The following is a 17,177-nucleotide window of genomic DNA, read 5'->3' as shown; positions in this document are numbered from 1 at the left end:
CTGCTGCCCAGCTCCTCATGGAGGGTGATCTGGGGTCCCCCAACGCCAGCGTGCTGGGGGAGCGCTCGCTGCTGGTGGGCAGCAGCTGGCTGGCTGCCTTCCTTTGCTTCATCATCCTGCTGACCACGGCGGGGAACTTCCTCCTCATCCTCCTCATCGTCACCCAGCGCTCCCTCCGCAACACCTCCAACTACTTCCTGGTGTCCCTCTTCATGTCTGACCTGATGGTGGGGCTGGTGGTCATGCCCCCGGCCATGCTCAACCAGCTCTACGGGCGCTGGGTGCTGCGGGGTGACTTCTGCTCGCTCTGGTACGCCTTTGACGTCATGTGCTGCAGCGCCTCCATCCTCAACCTCTGCATCATCAGCTTGGACCGCTACCTGCTCATCATCTCCCCCCTCAAATACAAGCTGCGGATGACCTCGTGCAGGGCCCTCTGGCTCATCCTGGCCGCCTGGACCTTGGCCGCGCTGGCCTCCTTCCTGCCTATCAAGATGGGCTGGCACAAGCTGGAGTTTGAGGTCCAGTCCCCGAATATCACCTCCCGGGGGGATGAGGACCAGTGCCGGCTAGTGGTCAGCTTGCCCTACGCCCTGGTGGCCTCCTGCCTGACTTTCTTCCTGCCCTCCGCTGCCATCTCCTTCACCTACTGCCGCATCCTCCTGGCAGCCCGCAAGCAAGCCGTGCAGGTGGCTTCCCTCACCTCCAACGTGGCCACCGCCACCACCGACGAGGTGACGGCACAGGTAAGGGAGCGAAACGGTCCCGGTGTCCCCTCCAGGAGGACAGCAGGCAGGGCAGGCAAACACTTCATGCGACCTGGGCTTCCCAAATGCAGCCCGGGAGCTCCTCTTACCCGTCCTGCAAACCCCCAGATGTGTGCCAGGGCTAAGACTGAGGGCTTTGCTCTGCTTTCCTCCACCCCAGCCTTGCTGTGGGGTCCCCCAAAAGGAGCAATCACCCCCAAAACTGCCGGGAGGCTCCTTGCAGCTCGAGTCTGGGTACGTGGGGGCTTCGCCAGCCCCCAGCCCAGCCTGGCGCCCTGTCCACTTGTGCCACTGCCACGTCTCGGCCCCAAGATGCAAGTGGGAATGGGGTTTGCGCGTTCGAGCCACGTGCTCAGGGCACTTGCGGTGGGACAGGAGCAGGGAGGCCTCATCCTGCTCTCGCAGTTCGCAAACAGCCAAGGCTGTTGCTGCCGGCCACCAGCACCATCTCTCGTGCTCCCAGGAAGCAAAACTTTGCACAGGCAGGTGCCGGAAAGAAAGTAAATAAACGCACAGCTAGTGCAGGGAGCACAGCCAGGCACCTTCCAAAGCTTGCCGAGAGGAATTAGCCCCTGAATTCCCAGCACGGGGACATGGATGGCCTCAGGGCTGGAGCCAGGGAGGGGATTTGGCAACTGGAGGGAAACATCCACCTCCACAGTGGGATGGCAGCAGCTCTGCGGTGTCTTTGGAGGTGCCGGTGTCTTGTCCCAGCAACGGTGAGCTTTTAAGCAGCTCAGGAGCACGGGAACAGCAGGAGTATGAGCAGAGAAATAAAACAAGATAAAGGCAAAAATGTTACGTGGTGCAAAATAAAAGCAGTTTTGTCTCCCTCTTGACTAGCATCATCCCAGAGGGGTTTAATCTTACCTGACTTTGGGCTCGTAACTCTTGGCCATGGTGAGCGTGAGACACAGGGGGGAGAAGTTTAAGTAAAAGCAAATACAGAATTCTGAAGGGCACCTTATTTTGAACATCCAGCTTCTGTTTTTGTTACCTGGCCTACAATAGGAACTGCAAAGTACCTCCTTACTCGAGACTCCTGGCTGAACCAGGCTGTGTGTTTTTATAATCAAAATGTGGCTACACTTGGGGTTGCTTCTCTTTCTCCAGGAGCAGGTAATTGCTACTAAATCTAACAGCTTTAATTCCTTGTAATAGGTTTATTGACCCCATATCCCACAGGGAAAATACAAAGTTAATTGCCTTCAAATACCATGATTTAGTTTGTTCTCTCTCTTTTAAGAAAGGAGCCAGAACTCTGACCCAGCCAGCCCTCCTGCACATGATGAGATGTACTAGACTTTCAAAAGGAAAATGAGAATCAAAGGACAAGCAGCCGGTATCATTAAAATGTTTATTTTTTTTCCCCTGGATGCCAGGTTTTTGGACTCTACAACCCAAACCCGCTTTGGACTTTGGCAGCCTTCAAGCATTTTAAACAGATTTTTGGTTCTCTTTCTGGGCAGGAAGCTGAGTAGCAATAGGGCCTCACCAAATCACGGCAGAGAGCTGAGATAATAATTTTAGATGGCAAGAACAGGAAAAGGAACGGGTTACTTCTGGCGTTTGTAAGCCGAAACGTTTGACTTCCTGCTTTTAAAATGTAATTAGTTTGCTGCTCTAATCAGCAGTTGGAGATGCCTCTTCAGGGCATGCTTTATCCTCACCAAAACACTGCCTGAGATGGGTTCTTCTGTACAATAAGCATCTCAATGATAAAGTCCCTATTTTACAGGGAAAAATAAAATAAAAACCTCTCAGTATTGAGGGTTTCTATTGCCTCCTCTACCCGCTTTACGGTTCAAGGACTGTGGCGTGGGCCATCCTCCTGCCCCCGTGACAAGGGAAGTAATAGCCCTTTTTGTTTTTGTTTTTGCAGGCTTTTGCAGCACCAAATGCCACTTCCCTTGGGCAGGAGGCTGGCGCCAGTGCCAGCAGCTCCAGCCTGGGGCGAAGCAGTCACTCACCGCCCGTGTCCCGCTGCAGGTTCCCCGCGCCCCCAGCCAGCCCCCGGCCGGCAGCGAGAGCAGGAGGTTCGCCAGCAAGCACAGCAAGAAGGCGCTGAAAGCGAGTCTGACGCTGGGCATCCTCTTGGGCATGTTCTTTGTGGCCTGGCTCCCCTTCTTCATTACCAACGTGACACAGGTAAACACACGTTTTGTTGGTTTTTTAACCAGGAAGAGCTGTTTTTCAAAAGCATTTCACAGCTGGGCTCGAGGCTCGGATGCCTGCAGGTCTCGCCAGAAAGCGAAGGGGAGAAAAACCCTTCAAAAGCAAGGAAAAATGCTGGTGTACCTGGGAAGTGCTCAGGGTCCGGGAGACGCCGCTAATTCTTGCCGTGTCTCCCCGCCAGGCAGTGTGCGAGTGCATCCCAGCCGGCTTCTTCGACGTGCTCACCTGGCTGGGGTACTGCAACAGCACCGTGAACCCCATCATCTACCCGCTCTTCATGAGGGACTTCAAGAGAGCCATGGGCAAATACCTGCCCTGCTGCCGGCGCTCGGGGCAGCCCCGGCCCAGCGCCATCTCCCTCTCCATGAGGAACTCCAACAGCGGGCCCCGCGTGGCCACGTCCCTCAAGAACGTCCTCACCTTGCAGGCTGACACCGACTCCGTCGACTCCGGGGCACCGGTGGACGAACATAGCCTGCCGCCGCCGGCCGCCGACGCTGCCCAGGCTCTCCTGGCCCCCGGCGTCCGCTTGGTCAATATTTTTGACACGGAGCCCCGCGAAGAGGAGCTGCAGCACCGGCAGCTCGGCACGCCGGTGGCCTGAGAGGCCGTCCGGGGGGCTGCAGATGGGGGAGGCGCGGTTTCAGAGCCCGGTGTCCCAGGCAGGATTGCCCCGGCACGACGCAAACCCTCCGCGAGGGCAACCGCAAGGCGTTTCCCTGCCCGCACTGAGCTCCTCGATACCCTCTTCAATGAAACTCGCATCTCCTTGGGGCTGTTGCTGACCACTTCTGTGGGTAGGTTTAAAGAGCGCGAAGCCACGTTTTACTGCTGAATTAATCTGCCTTGTTTCTCTCTCTTTCTGTCCCTTGTTTACTCACCAATTCCTCACCCTTCACAAGCTGCTCCTCACGGCCTTTTCACAGCCCGTTGATCAGAACCTCGCACCCTTTTGCCAGTATGTCTCCCCACACTTCACCCAAGGGCAGATTTTTCAGCTTCCGCCCATACAGCTCAGTATAGCCCCTCTAACTCGTGCACTGGGTGCACCAAGGGAAGAGGAAACACATCCTGTGACTCACGGGCAACAGGTTTGGGGCTGCTTCAGTCCACAGAACATCGCGTCTGCTTGGAGTTTAATTCTCTCGCCCGATTTGGACTGTATCTGTCAGAGTTTCCTGTGAACGCAGTGAGCTGCAGCACGCTGAAACCTTCCCATTTAATCATGAACAGCCTGCGCTACAGGGGATTAAATCTGATGCAAAATGTTCAGCACTGCCTTTTGGATATTCCACAAGGGTGTGGGTGTTCGACTTGTTTGTGGCTCTCTGGATATCCTGACAGTAGTAAGTAAGGAAATCAGCTTCCCTTATGCTTTCATCCTACAGCTTCCTATTTTTGGCATGACCGTCATACTTTGCTCTTGACAATCCACGAGTTTTAAGATGATGCAACTAGAAAACAGACATTTCTGTTCTTCAAATCAGAATATCGACTTCCAAATGACAATGCCACCCCCCTCAGCCTTCCTCAGAGCCATAAGCAGAGAGAACAGTGAGCAGTATGGCCAGCGGGCACTTTAAAAAAGCAGCAATGAACGCTTGCAGCTAATTCTTCCTCAAGTGCCTTTCAGATGCAGAGTCGGGTTGATAGTTTGTTGCCGTGCCCTCCCTGAACTCCTGCCCTACCAGCCTTGCTTCAGAGCTCGTGATTTTGGTTGTGCTCCTGAAGCCCACAATCACACAGACAAATGAACACAATGCAGGGGGAAGAAGCTGCATGACAGGCAAAGTCTCGTTAGTTTTCTTTCCGCATTGCCCACGTATCTTCCAGAACTGAACAACAAGTGCTTCGATAACTAACTTGACGTTTATTTGCTACAAGCACACTTGCAACCAATGGCTGGCCCTGTGGTCAACGATAAACGACCACGACAGGCAGAGGACTCATCACAGGTTCAAGTATCAAACTGTTTAATACGTTTTCTCCCTATATCTGTGGCCAGATATTTAGTTTGGTTTTGGTATCAGGCATGAAGATGAATGTGTTCATCCATCCACAAACAGTTTTATATAAAAACATACATGGGCTGTAACTCCAGTTAAACCAGAGTAGAAAAAGACACGATGGACTCCCCAGACCCTCAGGTAACCAATTCAGCAGACACAGGCTTCAGGAGATGAACAAAAAGAGCTTGCTGCCAGCACCCAGGAGCACCCTGTAACAAAGCTGTTCACAGACACATTTCCTCCACGAGCAGAAGTTGTTCAGAATTTCACTCAATGACAAATTCAGCTGCATCTGGTGGTCTCAAAACTTCTTCAAGCCAAATTTTAAAAAGCAGCAATACCGCTCTCATCGAGCTAGTTCTTTGTAGTAAGGCGTTTGCTTGTGGACAAATCGTCTGATCCGGTAGAGGAATCGTGTCCCTTTCCTACAGCCCCCACCAAAAGAGCTGACGGCGACGGGCAGGTCCCTGAGGGATCCCAAGACTTGCCCCCAACAGCCCCAGCCCAGCAGCGTGCCCAGCGTGCGTCGGAATCTGGAAGCTCGGAGCCCTCCTCGGTGGCAGGACTGGGGAAGAGGAAGAGCCAGGCACCAGACCCAAAGCGCTGCCCGGTTGCGCTGCCGCCGTGCCGCACCCAGCAGCAGCTGCGCGTCAACTGCCCGAGAAACCTGAAGGTAAGGGTTGCGGAAAGCTCGGGAAAGAGAGGAGAGGTTGGTATTAAACCAGCTGCTGCAGCAGGGAGAGGGAGGGCTCTGTGAACCAAAATCAGAAGCTGCGATCGCCCTGTTTCCCCTCCCGTGAGTCAATGAGGCCTTCCAGATCTGGAGGTGGGAAGTGTTTATACGCAACGGCACTTGTTTTAACCTAGAAAAAAACAAAGGTGTTCTCAGAAGGGGGTTTACCCTCGTGCCATATTCCTGCTAGGTTGCATTTTCTTGGGCTGAGCAGCAAAATAGGCCAGAAAAGGACCATTTAGGGAAAATGTGATGGAAGATCAATCCCATAGTTTTGGAACTGTGCATGGCAGGGGATATAAAGCTGTGCCCCTCTGGTCTGAGACTGGGGGAGAAGAGAGTGGATGCCAATTTGCTTTATGGAAGGAGGCAGAAATCAAACAGATTTATGTTTATCCTATGCCAAGTATCAGTTTTATTTTAAGCCAATTAAAAATACATCTAGAGGGGGCTTTTGAGGCTGGAGATGTGTGTGGGACACAAAACAAAAGCCTCTGTGGGTTGCTGGCTTGCAAAGCCTGGGATGAAGTTTCACAAAGTAATAAAGCTTTTAATACCCACTCTGTTTCTCCTGCTGTCTTTCACCTAGGGACTCAAATCATGTTTCTAATAGTAAGGAGGCCTCAAATACTCATCACCCTCAGCTTGCAGATAGGGAAACACTCCCGTCGATCGGAAAGTGCCCAAGCCGTGGCAGCAAACCTGCAGCAGGACGGGGAAGGAAGCCAGGTACCCTCAGCCTTTTGCCTTCCTGGTTAGCAGAGCTGAAGCGCGGATGCTGAGACACGCAGAGCTGGGCAGCCCGATCCTGCAGCACACCTGGTCACCTGGAAACCAAAATCCAAATCAACCACTGCTGGAAAATATCTTTAATGTCCTAGTTTGGAGCCCCTCTCCACAATATGCTTCAAGATACCCGCAGAGCCACCTGCTTTCCCCAGAGTTATGTACCAGAAATACAGCCCCTAATGGGGAGAGCTGCTTCCCTCAAGAACAAAACCAGTTTGTGCAAGGAGGGGAAAGCCACCGCTTCCTCAAGAGCAACGATGATCCAGGCAGGAATCAGCCCTTTCTCATCTACGGGAGATGTCGTGGGCAGCTGCTCCAAAAGCTTTGATCCAGTGACACTCTCCGGGCCCTCAGAAGGGTCTGAAAAGTGCAGATTCAGTTCTGCCAGCTCTACTGATGCTCCTTCGGGAAGAAATGGGCAGTGCTTTCAGAGCGGTTTTCGTGCTGGCTGAACATCCCTGCCCATCACAAAGAGCTCCAACTCGCCTCCACACGGGCCAGCTAACGCGTGGGCTCGCTGACGGTCCTGCTGCCCCTCTCGTCCAGCCAGAGCAGCCCCGCAGCCACCCGCAGCCCGCATGGGGAGCCCAGCTGGTGCTGAGCACACAGCATCCACGTGTCATGGGGGGCACGGGCCCGAGGGATGCCTCTGTGCAGCTGGCGCTGGACAAACTGCACGAGGCAGCTGGCCTGCAGGGAGCAGGGGAAGGACTGGAGATTCGGTTGGGGGGAGAGAGAGAAAGAGAGAGAGAGAGATGTCTGCGCCAGCTCTAGAGGTTCAGTCTGTGCCTGCGCCCGCTGCCAGCTCCCCATCTCTACTTGTGTCAGTAGGCACAGAGCTCAAGTGTCCGCAATTCAGGCTGGTGCTGGCCGTGGGTGCCCAGGCCCAGTGGCCACCACCAGCTCCATCCTCCTCTTGCAGAGTGTTTTCCTCTTCCTGAGTCTCGCTGCCTGCTTCCTGCTGCGATTTCTTGGCTACAGGGCAGAAAAGTCCGGCACCGCCCTTCTCCTCCGGCCGACACTCCTTGGTTTTAATGCCCACAGCTTTCAGGATCGTGTCCATTTGCTTCATGTAGTCCAGGTGGCCCTTGACCTACAAGCACACAAGGAGGAGTCTGGTTAGTGGGGAAGGTGCGGGGAACCCAGCTCGATTCCATCCTCTATCCCAAAAGCCGCCCCTCCCATGAGATTTGGTTTCAGCTCTGAAAAGCTGAAAGAGAGAGGTCTGAACAACGCAGTCCTCCATGGGAAAACCCTAACGTCGTGGCACACGCTGCTCCTGGATTACTTTATCTCTGGGGGATGTATGTTTAAGTGCTTGGACGTTGCCGAGCGACAAAACTGGACTCTGGGTGCCACGAGGGTAAAAGCGGAGGTGATCTGCCTCAGTGGGAGACTCGCAGGCAGATGACTTGACTTAGTTCAACTCCCTGTTCTCTGGTAAATCATATGTCCTCCCTGTGCCTTAGCTTTCTTGTACAAAATTATCTTATTTCAATTAAGATACGGTCATTAGATCAACAGCTACCAAGTGTGTAAAGGTTCCTGGCTGGAAGGTGCTGTGAGGCACTATTTCAATGTCCACTGATCTGTCCTTGTGGACACCATATAAAAGCAGGAGTCCAAGAGTTTTAAGTTCATAAACCGAATTAAAGTCAACAGTGCACTGTTGCAAAAAAAAAACAGACATTTGACTGTAGGGTGATTTCTACGATAAGATAAACCCTTCTGATGCAGCTCTTGGAATGTGTCCTTCAAGTCAGGGCACAGGAGGGAGAGAAAAAAAAAAAAAAACAACCTCCTCAGCAGCGCTAATTATTGTTGTGTGTTAAAGGCTACCTGGCTGGAAGGGCAGAGCCTGCCTCCTCTGTTTCAGGTGTCCTGCTCAAGCCACGTGTCTGAGATAACTACAGCCAAGATCCTTCTGCAGACCAGCCTGTAGGTCTCCCTTGCTGTTGTCCTTGCAGCCCAAACAGAAGGAATCACCGGATGGGGTTACAGGGGGTTTTCCGTGGAGGTGCTGAGCTGAGGTGACTGCGGTGGCACAGCCCTCGGCCTGCCAACTTCAGCAAAGATGACAGGCTGTGATTTGTATCCTAAGGTATTTTAACACCTTTGGTAAACTCTATTTCCAGCAGTTTAACTCCTTCCTGACCCAGCCAGAAAGCTGTCCCAGGCAACACCTCCTCTTATTTTGCCAAAGCTTGCCAGAAATTCGGGAATTTCCAGAGCAGAGAATACCCAACACCACAGTGCCAGTTTCCCTGGGACGGGCTGTGCTCACACAGACGGTAAGAGCTCTTGGAAGAGCTCTGCGAAGAAACCCAGCCGTGGCCCCTCCGCTCCGGTCTGGTTAGTTAACCTGTGCTGTGCTGCTCACGGGGAGGTGTGCGTGAAAGGTCCTGCACAGTGAGGCGGGTCAATCCTGTCCGTGCCGGCACGGCTAACTTCACTGCAGCCCTGCCTGCTGCTGGCTGCTCCAAACTTGCTCCATCACCTCCACGCGAGCTCACTCCGACTGCTCCTGATGCCTGGGCAGTCCCTTCCTCGCTCCGATTTCCAGCACACCTCTACCCAAAGGTGCTGCGAGCCTCCTTCTCTGCAAGGGCAAAATCCAGAGCTCTTGGCCCGTTGTGTGAAGCAGCTTGTGAGTGGTAACGTTTGGAGGCAGTTAGGACTTGGAGCAAAATAAAGGATTTAATCAGCACATTAGCAATGCAATATGCGACTTTAATCAGTCCAGATGGCTCAACGGGCTCTTGATGTTTTGAACAGATTAGTTCATTAAAATAACCACGGAAGGACTAACGGACTGGCTGTTAAGATGTGTACACTGTTCTCTGAAGAAGTGTGAACCTTTTACCGCCCCATAGGGGAGCTCGGTGCTAAAGAAGGAAACAAACACAGTGTTGGACAAGGTGGAGAGAAATGAGAACGCGATGGACTCACCGGGAGGGGTTGCTGAACCTCTTGGTTTGCTGTGTTCTGAAACCTTCCCAGTCATCACACTCCACCTGTCCTGGCCAGTGCTTGAGGGTTTCTAAGAGGCTTGTTATGTTACCCACTCAGTCAGAGAGAACAAATTCCCTTTGTCACCCTAAGGACTCAATTTTCATAATTCATTAGTATCCAGCAGCTTCCGCTAAAACAACTGGGGATTCCTCTTCCTTGAGCACCACGAACACTGAGAGGTGATGGGTATGGGCAGTGCTGAACAGCTGAGCCTTTCCCCACACAGCTGGAAGAGAAGCTGAGACCTCCCAGAAGTCTGCCCCTTACTGCAGATCTACTAATAGCACTAAATCCCCTCAAAGGAAACTCCCTTCTCTTTCCAGGAGAGTCCTAGGAAGGATTCCACACAGCCAGACACATGCAAGCACCAAGAAGCTTAATGGTACGTAGGACTCTTTCTCAGAAGTCTGCTACCCTGTGACACGAAGTCCTGGGCCATCACCAAAAGAACAGCCAACAAAATTCCTTGCGACTTTCTGTGACACCATCTTGGTGAGAATATTCAGCACCTCCATCTCTCGAAGGCCTGCGTTCAGCTGCAGTCTGCGGGGCTGAGTGCTTCTGCTGGGTGGGCTGCGCTGGGGGAGGGATGGGAACTGCCAAGCCATTATAAGGGACAATAAAAACTTTAAAGAGAAATAAACGATAGTTTGAAACTTTGTCAGAGCAAAGTGCGGGAGGAACACCAAAACAAATGGAATGAAAACGCGCTCTTGTAACCAAAGCAAATATATTTATGCTTGTTACAAGGAAATGAAAACAGTGCGTTAGGTTTATCGGTGTGCTAAGGTGACTTCTGTCTTACATCTGATTTTATGGTTGCTTTGACTCACTGGAAGGCACAAGCCGACTGTTTATACCCCTAATTCTGCTGCAGGACTCCAGCACTGCACAGAAGGATCTCCAAAGGACTACAGCATTGCTCAGGTGGATCTCTCAATCAGCTGAAAGGAGCCATCACTCCAAACTGTCTGGAAAGGTTTTTAACATTACATCCACCCAGAAGTGTCCCAAATGTCCTTGCACACCATCAGCTGTCTCTACAAAATTCACGTGGAGCTCATGTTGTTCGGTACAGTGACAGCCTCTGGTTAGTGGCACAAAAACACGGTTCAATTTACGGGCGCTCTGAAAACAAACCCCCGGGCCTGAAAGCAGCCCGCTGGTGGTCTCTGCGTCACGGCAAGGTGTGAGCTCAGATGCTGCTGTCTCCACTAGTGGGAGCAGTTCCACGTGGAGACGGACAGGTAGGTAGAAGTCTTTGCTCATTCCAGAGCCACCTGTTTTAAGATCCTGTCTAGCTGTCGTAAGAAACAGCTTCTCCATTGGCATCAAGCGACCAAGGCAAAGAGCGCGCACCTGCTCTGAAGCCTGGCACAGAGGACTCTCAAAGCTGCTTGCTTTGCAGGTCTGTGTGATCTGCAAGAGCTCAGCTGAAAGCCCCCTGGCCTTTCTGCTACCCGCAGGGAGAGATAAAGGTCAGGGCAGCTGGGCTCTGCTTCCCTCCTGCTCTCCTTGACAAACACCCAACGGATTCAAGAATTGCAGAGGAACAGCGAGGCATGCAGCACGAGCAGAGGGTTCACAGGTCCTCTGCGCAGAAGTGCAGGTCATTGATATGGCTGAGAATTTCAGCTCTTTGACTTGCTTTGAGCCTGCTACACTCAAAAAGCAACCTTATCATGCTGGAAAAAATACCCACGAGTTAACATTTCTCTCCAGAGCTTCCTCATTTCAGCAGTAAGCAATGCCCATGAATGGCATCACGTTTACAGGACTGCTTTCAGGTGGATACTATCTGTTGTAATATAAAACATGACTTTGCGTGGAGTGAAAAGGGTTAGCAGAGCAAGCTGCAGTTCCTGAAGCACAGACAATAATCACAGCTCGCTTTTCAGCAGGCCTTTCTTCCCACCGGTCTGTGTGCACATAATGAAATGCAACCTACCTCTGAGCGGCACATCTTGACGGAGCCAGCTCAGCAACGTTTGCTGCTGTCAGTTCAGCTGTTTGGTTTGCTCTCCACGTGGAACAGTGGCAGGGAATTTGTTGTTCACAAAAACAACAGCGGCAAAGACTGCCTGACTGCAGGACTCCCAGGCCGTGCCAGGTTATCAATCAGAATGCAGTCATCTTTGCCAAACCGGCAGGCGTCTCCGGTCAGAGTTTCTCCCACATGTCAGCGTAAGCCTTAATTCAGAGCGCTGAGTATGCCTTGCCTGACGGAGGACTTTCAGTCTTGCAGAACATTTCCTCTCTGTTTTTCACAGTGTCTTCTGAAAGCTTACGGCAACGGCCTAACACTGCTCAGCCAGAGGAACGGGGCTGGACTTGGGCACGCACACAAAAGCCGGTAGGAGAGCAGATTTCCACTACGAGTACCAGAAGAACACGAAACAAACCGCGGAAGAGGCTGTGACTGAGCTAAGTTAAAACAGACTTAAAACTCCCCCGTTTTCATTCCCTGGAAGCAATGATTTCCTGAAGTGAGGACAGTGACAATTCCTCCTTCCCACTTAGAGGTATAAACAGCTTTCGCAATTCTGGTTTCCAGCAGAGGAGAAGCTAATCAAATTACATTTGAGGAAAACTTTATGGAGCTCAATTTATTTTGAAAAGACTGCCAATGTCATTTACACTATTCCCCATTAATGGTTCTATTTCTGCTCTGAATAACTGATGGAATAAAGATTGGAACATGATTCAGCCACAGCTAACAGGCTTTCCTTCTAAATCATCCCTTTGCACAATCACAATTCTTGTGAATCGAATACAATGACCTGCCTGGGAAAAGTTCTTTAATTACAGTGACATTTCTCGAGCAAGACAGTAATTTTTACAGTCAGCTGGGACATTACCCTCAGACAGGGCTCAGGCCAATTGCACAGCAATGAAATAACTTTTACCAATTATTTTTTCCTTCAAACTTTGAAATGTTCTATGTTGACCATTCTGAGTAAACACTACTTTTTTGCCTGGGGTCGTGCACTGCAGAAAACTCAGCCAGCTTTATTCTCAATTCACCTCTGCCAATTCCAGGAGGATTGCATGGAGAGGAGAAAGAGAATATAACAAGAAAATGGAGGAACTAAATGGGGGAAATAAGTTTTAGATGGCTGAAGCCTTGCGGGGTTGAGTTGGGAAAAGCTGTACATCAGAGAGGACCGACAGGACATTAGTTAGAGGGAGCTCTGTAAATTGAGAACTAATAAGATAGCTCTTGAAAAAGTTTCAAGGGAAAGGTACCTCCACCAATGTCCTTCTGCTGACAGGCAGTGCACTCCACACACCAAGCCATCGAGCCGAAGGTAGCGGCTGCTTGCATACATTTTCCAAGTGTTGCTGTGGATTATTTCTTTTGGAGTTGCTGTGGATTCTTTCTTTTTGCTGGTGCTCTCACTGACGACTGCCAGAAGTGGAATCAGTTCTTTTTTCTTTGGCTGCGAGGTTTGTGTGTGAACATTCCCAGTCCTTCCAGCCGTATCGAAGTTGCAAAACATGCCACTTGCTTTCAGGGTGGCATAGTCAAATACTTATCTCTCTGTGCTAAGTCAAGTAGAAATTATTTAAATTAGATGGTGTAAGGAATGTCTTAAAAGGCCTGGAATATACTGTGCAGATAATTATAGCAAGGAAGTAGTTTGAACAGAATATCTTACACCTCAGAGGAAAAAAGATGCCCAAAAATAAAGACTAGATTGATGTATCAAATTGGAGTGTTTGGGGGACCCAGATTCCTGACATTATAAACTCCAGCAATCCAGTAGTGATCCAAACTACCTGCTGTATTGATCAAGTCAGGATTATGGAGAATGTTTAGAAGAGTCCAGCTTCTACAAAGGAAGACACTGAGATGAGATTCAGTCTCCATAATGCAGTGATAAAACAGCATCTGCCTGCAGCAGGGGAAGACTCCTCCTCTGTAACACTGACAGGGACTGATCACCCATCCTCTCCCCTTCTTGCTCCAAGAATACACAAGATCTGGCAGCCAAAACGTTACCATCTTTGCAGCTTTCAAAACAGATTTTCAGCTCAACTCCATGAAACAAGATCAGTTTTTACCAGCTGAGCCCTGGGATGCAGAGCAGACTTAAGCATTCTCCGAGTGGCATCCCCAGGTCCTCTTCATCCCTACTTAAGTGCCTGCAGCACCGGGACCATCCCCTACAAACCTCAGACCAGGAAATCAAATCACAACTCGCACTTGAAGGTACTGGAAATGAACAGGGAATCGTCTAGTTCGGACGAGCTGGGACGAGTTCTCCTCACTGCTGGGCTGCAGCAACAGCCACTACACGGCTCCTTTTCTGCAGCTCCTGCTCTTCACCTCCGTCACAGACTGTGCTCAGGAAGATTCGTCATTTCTGAGACTTGTGCTGATACCAAACACTCACTCTGGGGCAATGGATCACATCTCCCTCTACTCCCCTTTTGCTGAAGGAAATTATAAGACAGAAATGAGTGTATGTAGTGAAAGGAGATGATATGGTGGCTGGCAGTGTGGTAACAGCTTTCGGTATACGGACTAGGTTATGAGGACACAAATCTCCTTACATCAGCTCCCACTTCTGCACTCCCAGAAATCAAACTGCCCTCTGCGTATTAACAAGTACTTCACTGAGAGCTGGGCTATATGAACATCATCCTTCTGATGCAGATTACAGCCTCTTTCCCTCGCTGTCTCCACTTGCAGTCTGCACCAGACCGACACTTTGGGAAGCTGGTTTCAGGCTGTCCATGCAAACACCAGCAGGCAGGACATACGCAGCTATCCCTGTCTTCACCCCTCAGGGCTCTTCCCCAAAAAGTCCACCACCAAACAGGCTACGTGACCGTTTAGACAGCGGTAAGCTCCACGGTATTTCAGCTAGATTATGAATACCAATCATACGTGCTGCTGTAATTGCAAGATCTCCAACACAATTGCTGGAACTGTGCTGCTACAGCAGAAAACCTCGCGTACACGCTGTGTCAGCCAAGTCAGTCTTCTCCTCGATTAACAGTTATAATTGGTTGTTGATACAGAATTTTCTTTCCACGTTAGCTGAAGAGGTTAGAAATGAAGCTCAAAACTGAACACAAAATTTATACCGAATTATCATTCGTGTTCCAACATAAGACATGAAATAGAAAGATAAATTCTCTCCTCAGTTCACCTCACTGTGCTTTGTATAGCAACTCCTGCAGAACCAAACATTATTAACAATACTTAGGGAAAACTCCCACTGCTTCTGCTGGCAGTTCTGTTCACGTAACGGCTGCGTGATTGGGACGGCTGCTGGCAAAGTCCACACCTTACAAACCTGTTAACTGCAAACCCGTCAGGAACGGAGCCTGCACTGCCTGGCTTTATGGGAACGGTCCCATTTTCAACCTCAAGGTGCTCTAATGTGTAAAGTGTAAGAGAAGAATCTGTAAATGACGGCAAGTGATGCGAGTTGTGCTGCACGGAGGAAAGCTGTAACAGTGTGAAAACTTTGCTGATTACTCAAATGGGGCAGCAAATTACCTACACTGAATTGTATGAGATGTACGTGTAAACAGCTTCTGAATCTTTCTAACAGGTGGCACTTGGTAAACCAAGCTTTTCTCAAGGCAGTGGGTACAGTCCCAGACACGGAGCTTTGTCCACGGTAGTCAGAGTCCAAACACTGCACTCACTCAAAGAGATATTGTGGAAACCCTCTGCAAAATGATACCCACGTGTTCCAGGCACAATGGAGGAAATGAGAAAATTCCTCCTGTAAATCTGCAGTGAGGCCACATTGTTACGGCACCACGCTGCTTCTCCGTGGCAGTGCGTATGTGAATTTTGGCACCAGATTTATGAAATAAAGGCTGAAGGACTGCTATAAAATGGTTCTGCTTGCCTTTTAGAAGCAGCTAAATATCCCCTGCCTTCCAAGGAGTATATCAAGATCAAGCAATGCATCTGTGCTGAAGCAAGGAGCGACACCAGCCTTCGAATTTTTGTCTGTCACAAAGGGAAAATAAACTGCAAGTTATTAATGGGTCCATTTGCACTTGTTTTGGAGAAAGCTTATTCAGTTCCTTCCTCCGTTCTAACGTATTGACATTGCCAGCACACTCTGCTTGAATCCCAAAGAGAAAAATGGATTTAATATGTATTTAATGCGTGATTATCAGAGCTCCCAAATGGGAACAGCAAGAAGGATCACAGAAAACTAAGCCACCGACAACTCCAGGGTTGCAGGGACATATAAAGAGGAAGAAGCTTTTCCTTCCCAGTGCACACCAAAAAATATAGGAACACACCCCTTATCGCCTAGCAAACCAGTAGATTTGTTTCCACAAAGGCTTGCATGCCCTCAGGGAAGACATCATCATCAACCCTGGCTGCCAAAGAACTGCATCAGCAGTGAATGACCACAGCACTTCCCCTGTTGCCAGCTGACAAGGGGATGAGAAGAAAAGAAGCATTTACATCTCTGGGACACTGAACAGGTTGAAAAGAAAACCCGAGCTGGTTCCTTGGGAGGCGCTAAGGCCTCCTTTCAGGTTCTGGTTTCTATTCTGTTCCTTTCCTCCTCCCACCTCATTACCTGGCAATTTACCTTTCATTGATACTTGGAGGAAACTTCCAAGCAAAGGGACACAAGAAGAGAACTCTTCTACACAAAACAGCTGGGCGTACCGGAGGTGCTTCATAAACCGAACGGCTTTCCTTTGCACAAGTCCTTGCAGAACACGCTCACGTTCTCCCTTCTCTGCTCAAAGCCCACCACTTCTCTCCTGAAGCAGCAAAGAAATCAGTTTGACATTAAATGATACTCTGGATTTTTTTTTCAGGGGAAATCAGTTCCCCTCATCACCAAAGAGGACTGGATTTGTCTGCTTTTCTGCACGCAGCTGTTCGAGAACACTCTCCAGCCTCCTCTGAGCCACTGCCTAACGCTGAACTCTGCTCCTTGCTGTTGCTCTTCTGATCCTGTTAATTCCTGTCACCAGGGGAGGTGGCGCTGCTCATTTGAAACAAGTGGAACGATATAATGAGACAGAGGCAACCTGTTGCATTTCGAACTCCCCAGGATTTTTAATTAATCCATATTTTGTAACCACAATTAATTCTTTCTTTCGAATACTGGGAATACTAGAAATAAAAAACAGTTTAAAGTATTTTTTGGGGGGAAAAGACTAAATTACAGATGTGCCAAATCAGATGGATTTCACAAAATTCAGACTTATCATCTGCTTCTGGTGTGTATGTACCTGGCTGGCTGAAGACCAGACTGTTTGGAGTCAGTTTGCATTCCCTCATAACAGGAATACTCAGCTTCTCTTCTGAGAGTGCTTTTGGAAAGAGAGATCAGTTATTCTTGTTTTTTGTCTTGTTTTGTTTTGTTTTTTAATTGTTGTCATAAAGAGAGCTACTCCAGTGTCCAGTTACAGCAGCAAAGAAAAGAACAGGCAGAAAGCTTTTGAGGTAGCTCACACTTAAGAAGCAAAAGTGTGCTGGGTATGTATGATACCGATTACTCTAAAAATGAGCTCTGCTCTTCTCCTTCCACTGTGCTGAGATGCTTCAGGAGAACACGGCTGTGAAATACAGCAGCATGTTTTGCTGCTATGCACCGTCACAGCAACTGCTCAAGAGATAAAAAAAAGTGCTTGTCTTCAGTCTGTGAGTCATATAAAACCCAGAGCTGGCTTGCCACGTGTTTCTGGAGG

General features: G+C 49.9%; 2 protein-coding genes across 12 annotated transcripts in view; one reads left to right on the top strand and one right to left on the bottom strand.

Annotated features, from left to right (window-relative positions):
- Nucleotides 1-11: 11 nt before the first annotated feature.
- Nucleotides 12-3,546, top strand: HTR6 (5-hydroxytryptamine receptor 6; the record flags this gene model as incomplete). Its single annotated transcript, XM_083803074.1, has 3 exons — nt 12-746; nt 2,757-2,915; nt 3,124-3,546. The coding sequence occupies exons 1-3, from the start codon at nt 18-20 to the stop codon at nt 3,544-3,546; spliced, it is 1,311 nt and encodes a 436-aa protein (XP_083659200.1). The 5' UTR covers nt 12-17.
- TMCO4 (transmembrane and coiled-coil domains 4) overlaps nt 3,533-17,177 on the bottom strand; it is a 49,388-nt gene continuing 35,743 nt past the window's right edge. For 6 of the 11 annotated variants that reach the window (XM_083803068.1, XM_083803063.1, XM_083803066.1 and 3 more), the window contains one exon: nt 6,085-7,566. In XM_083803068.1, coding sequence (XP_083659194.1) covers nt 7,252-7,566 — 315 coding nt within the window. In that variant the 3' untranslated portion in view covers nt 6,085-7,251. Of the gene's footprint in view, nt 5,815-6,084; nt 7,567-12,731; nt 13,032-16,063; nt 16,242-17,177 lie in introns of those variants that run through there. The other 5 variants (XR_014573339.1, XR_014573342.1, XR_014573340.1 and 2 more) reach the window with 5 other exon arrangements.

Source organism: Anser anser, assembly GCF_964211835.1.
Source record: "Anser anser genome assembly, chromosome: 17".
NCBI classification, from domain to species: domain Eukaryota; kingdom Metazoa; phylum Chordata; class Aves; order Anseriformes; family Anatidae; genus Anser; species Anser anser.
Note: the sequence above shows the minus strand (reverse complement) of the source record. Positions and strands in the feature narration are given on the sequence as shown.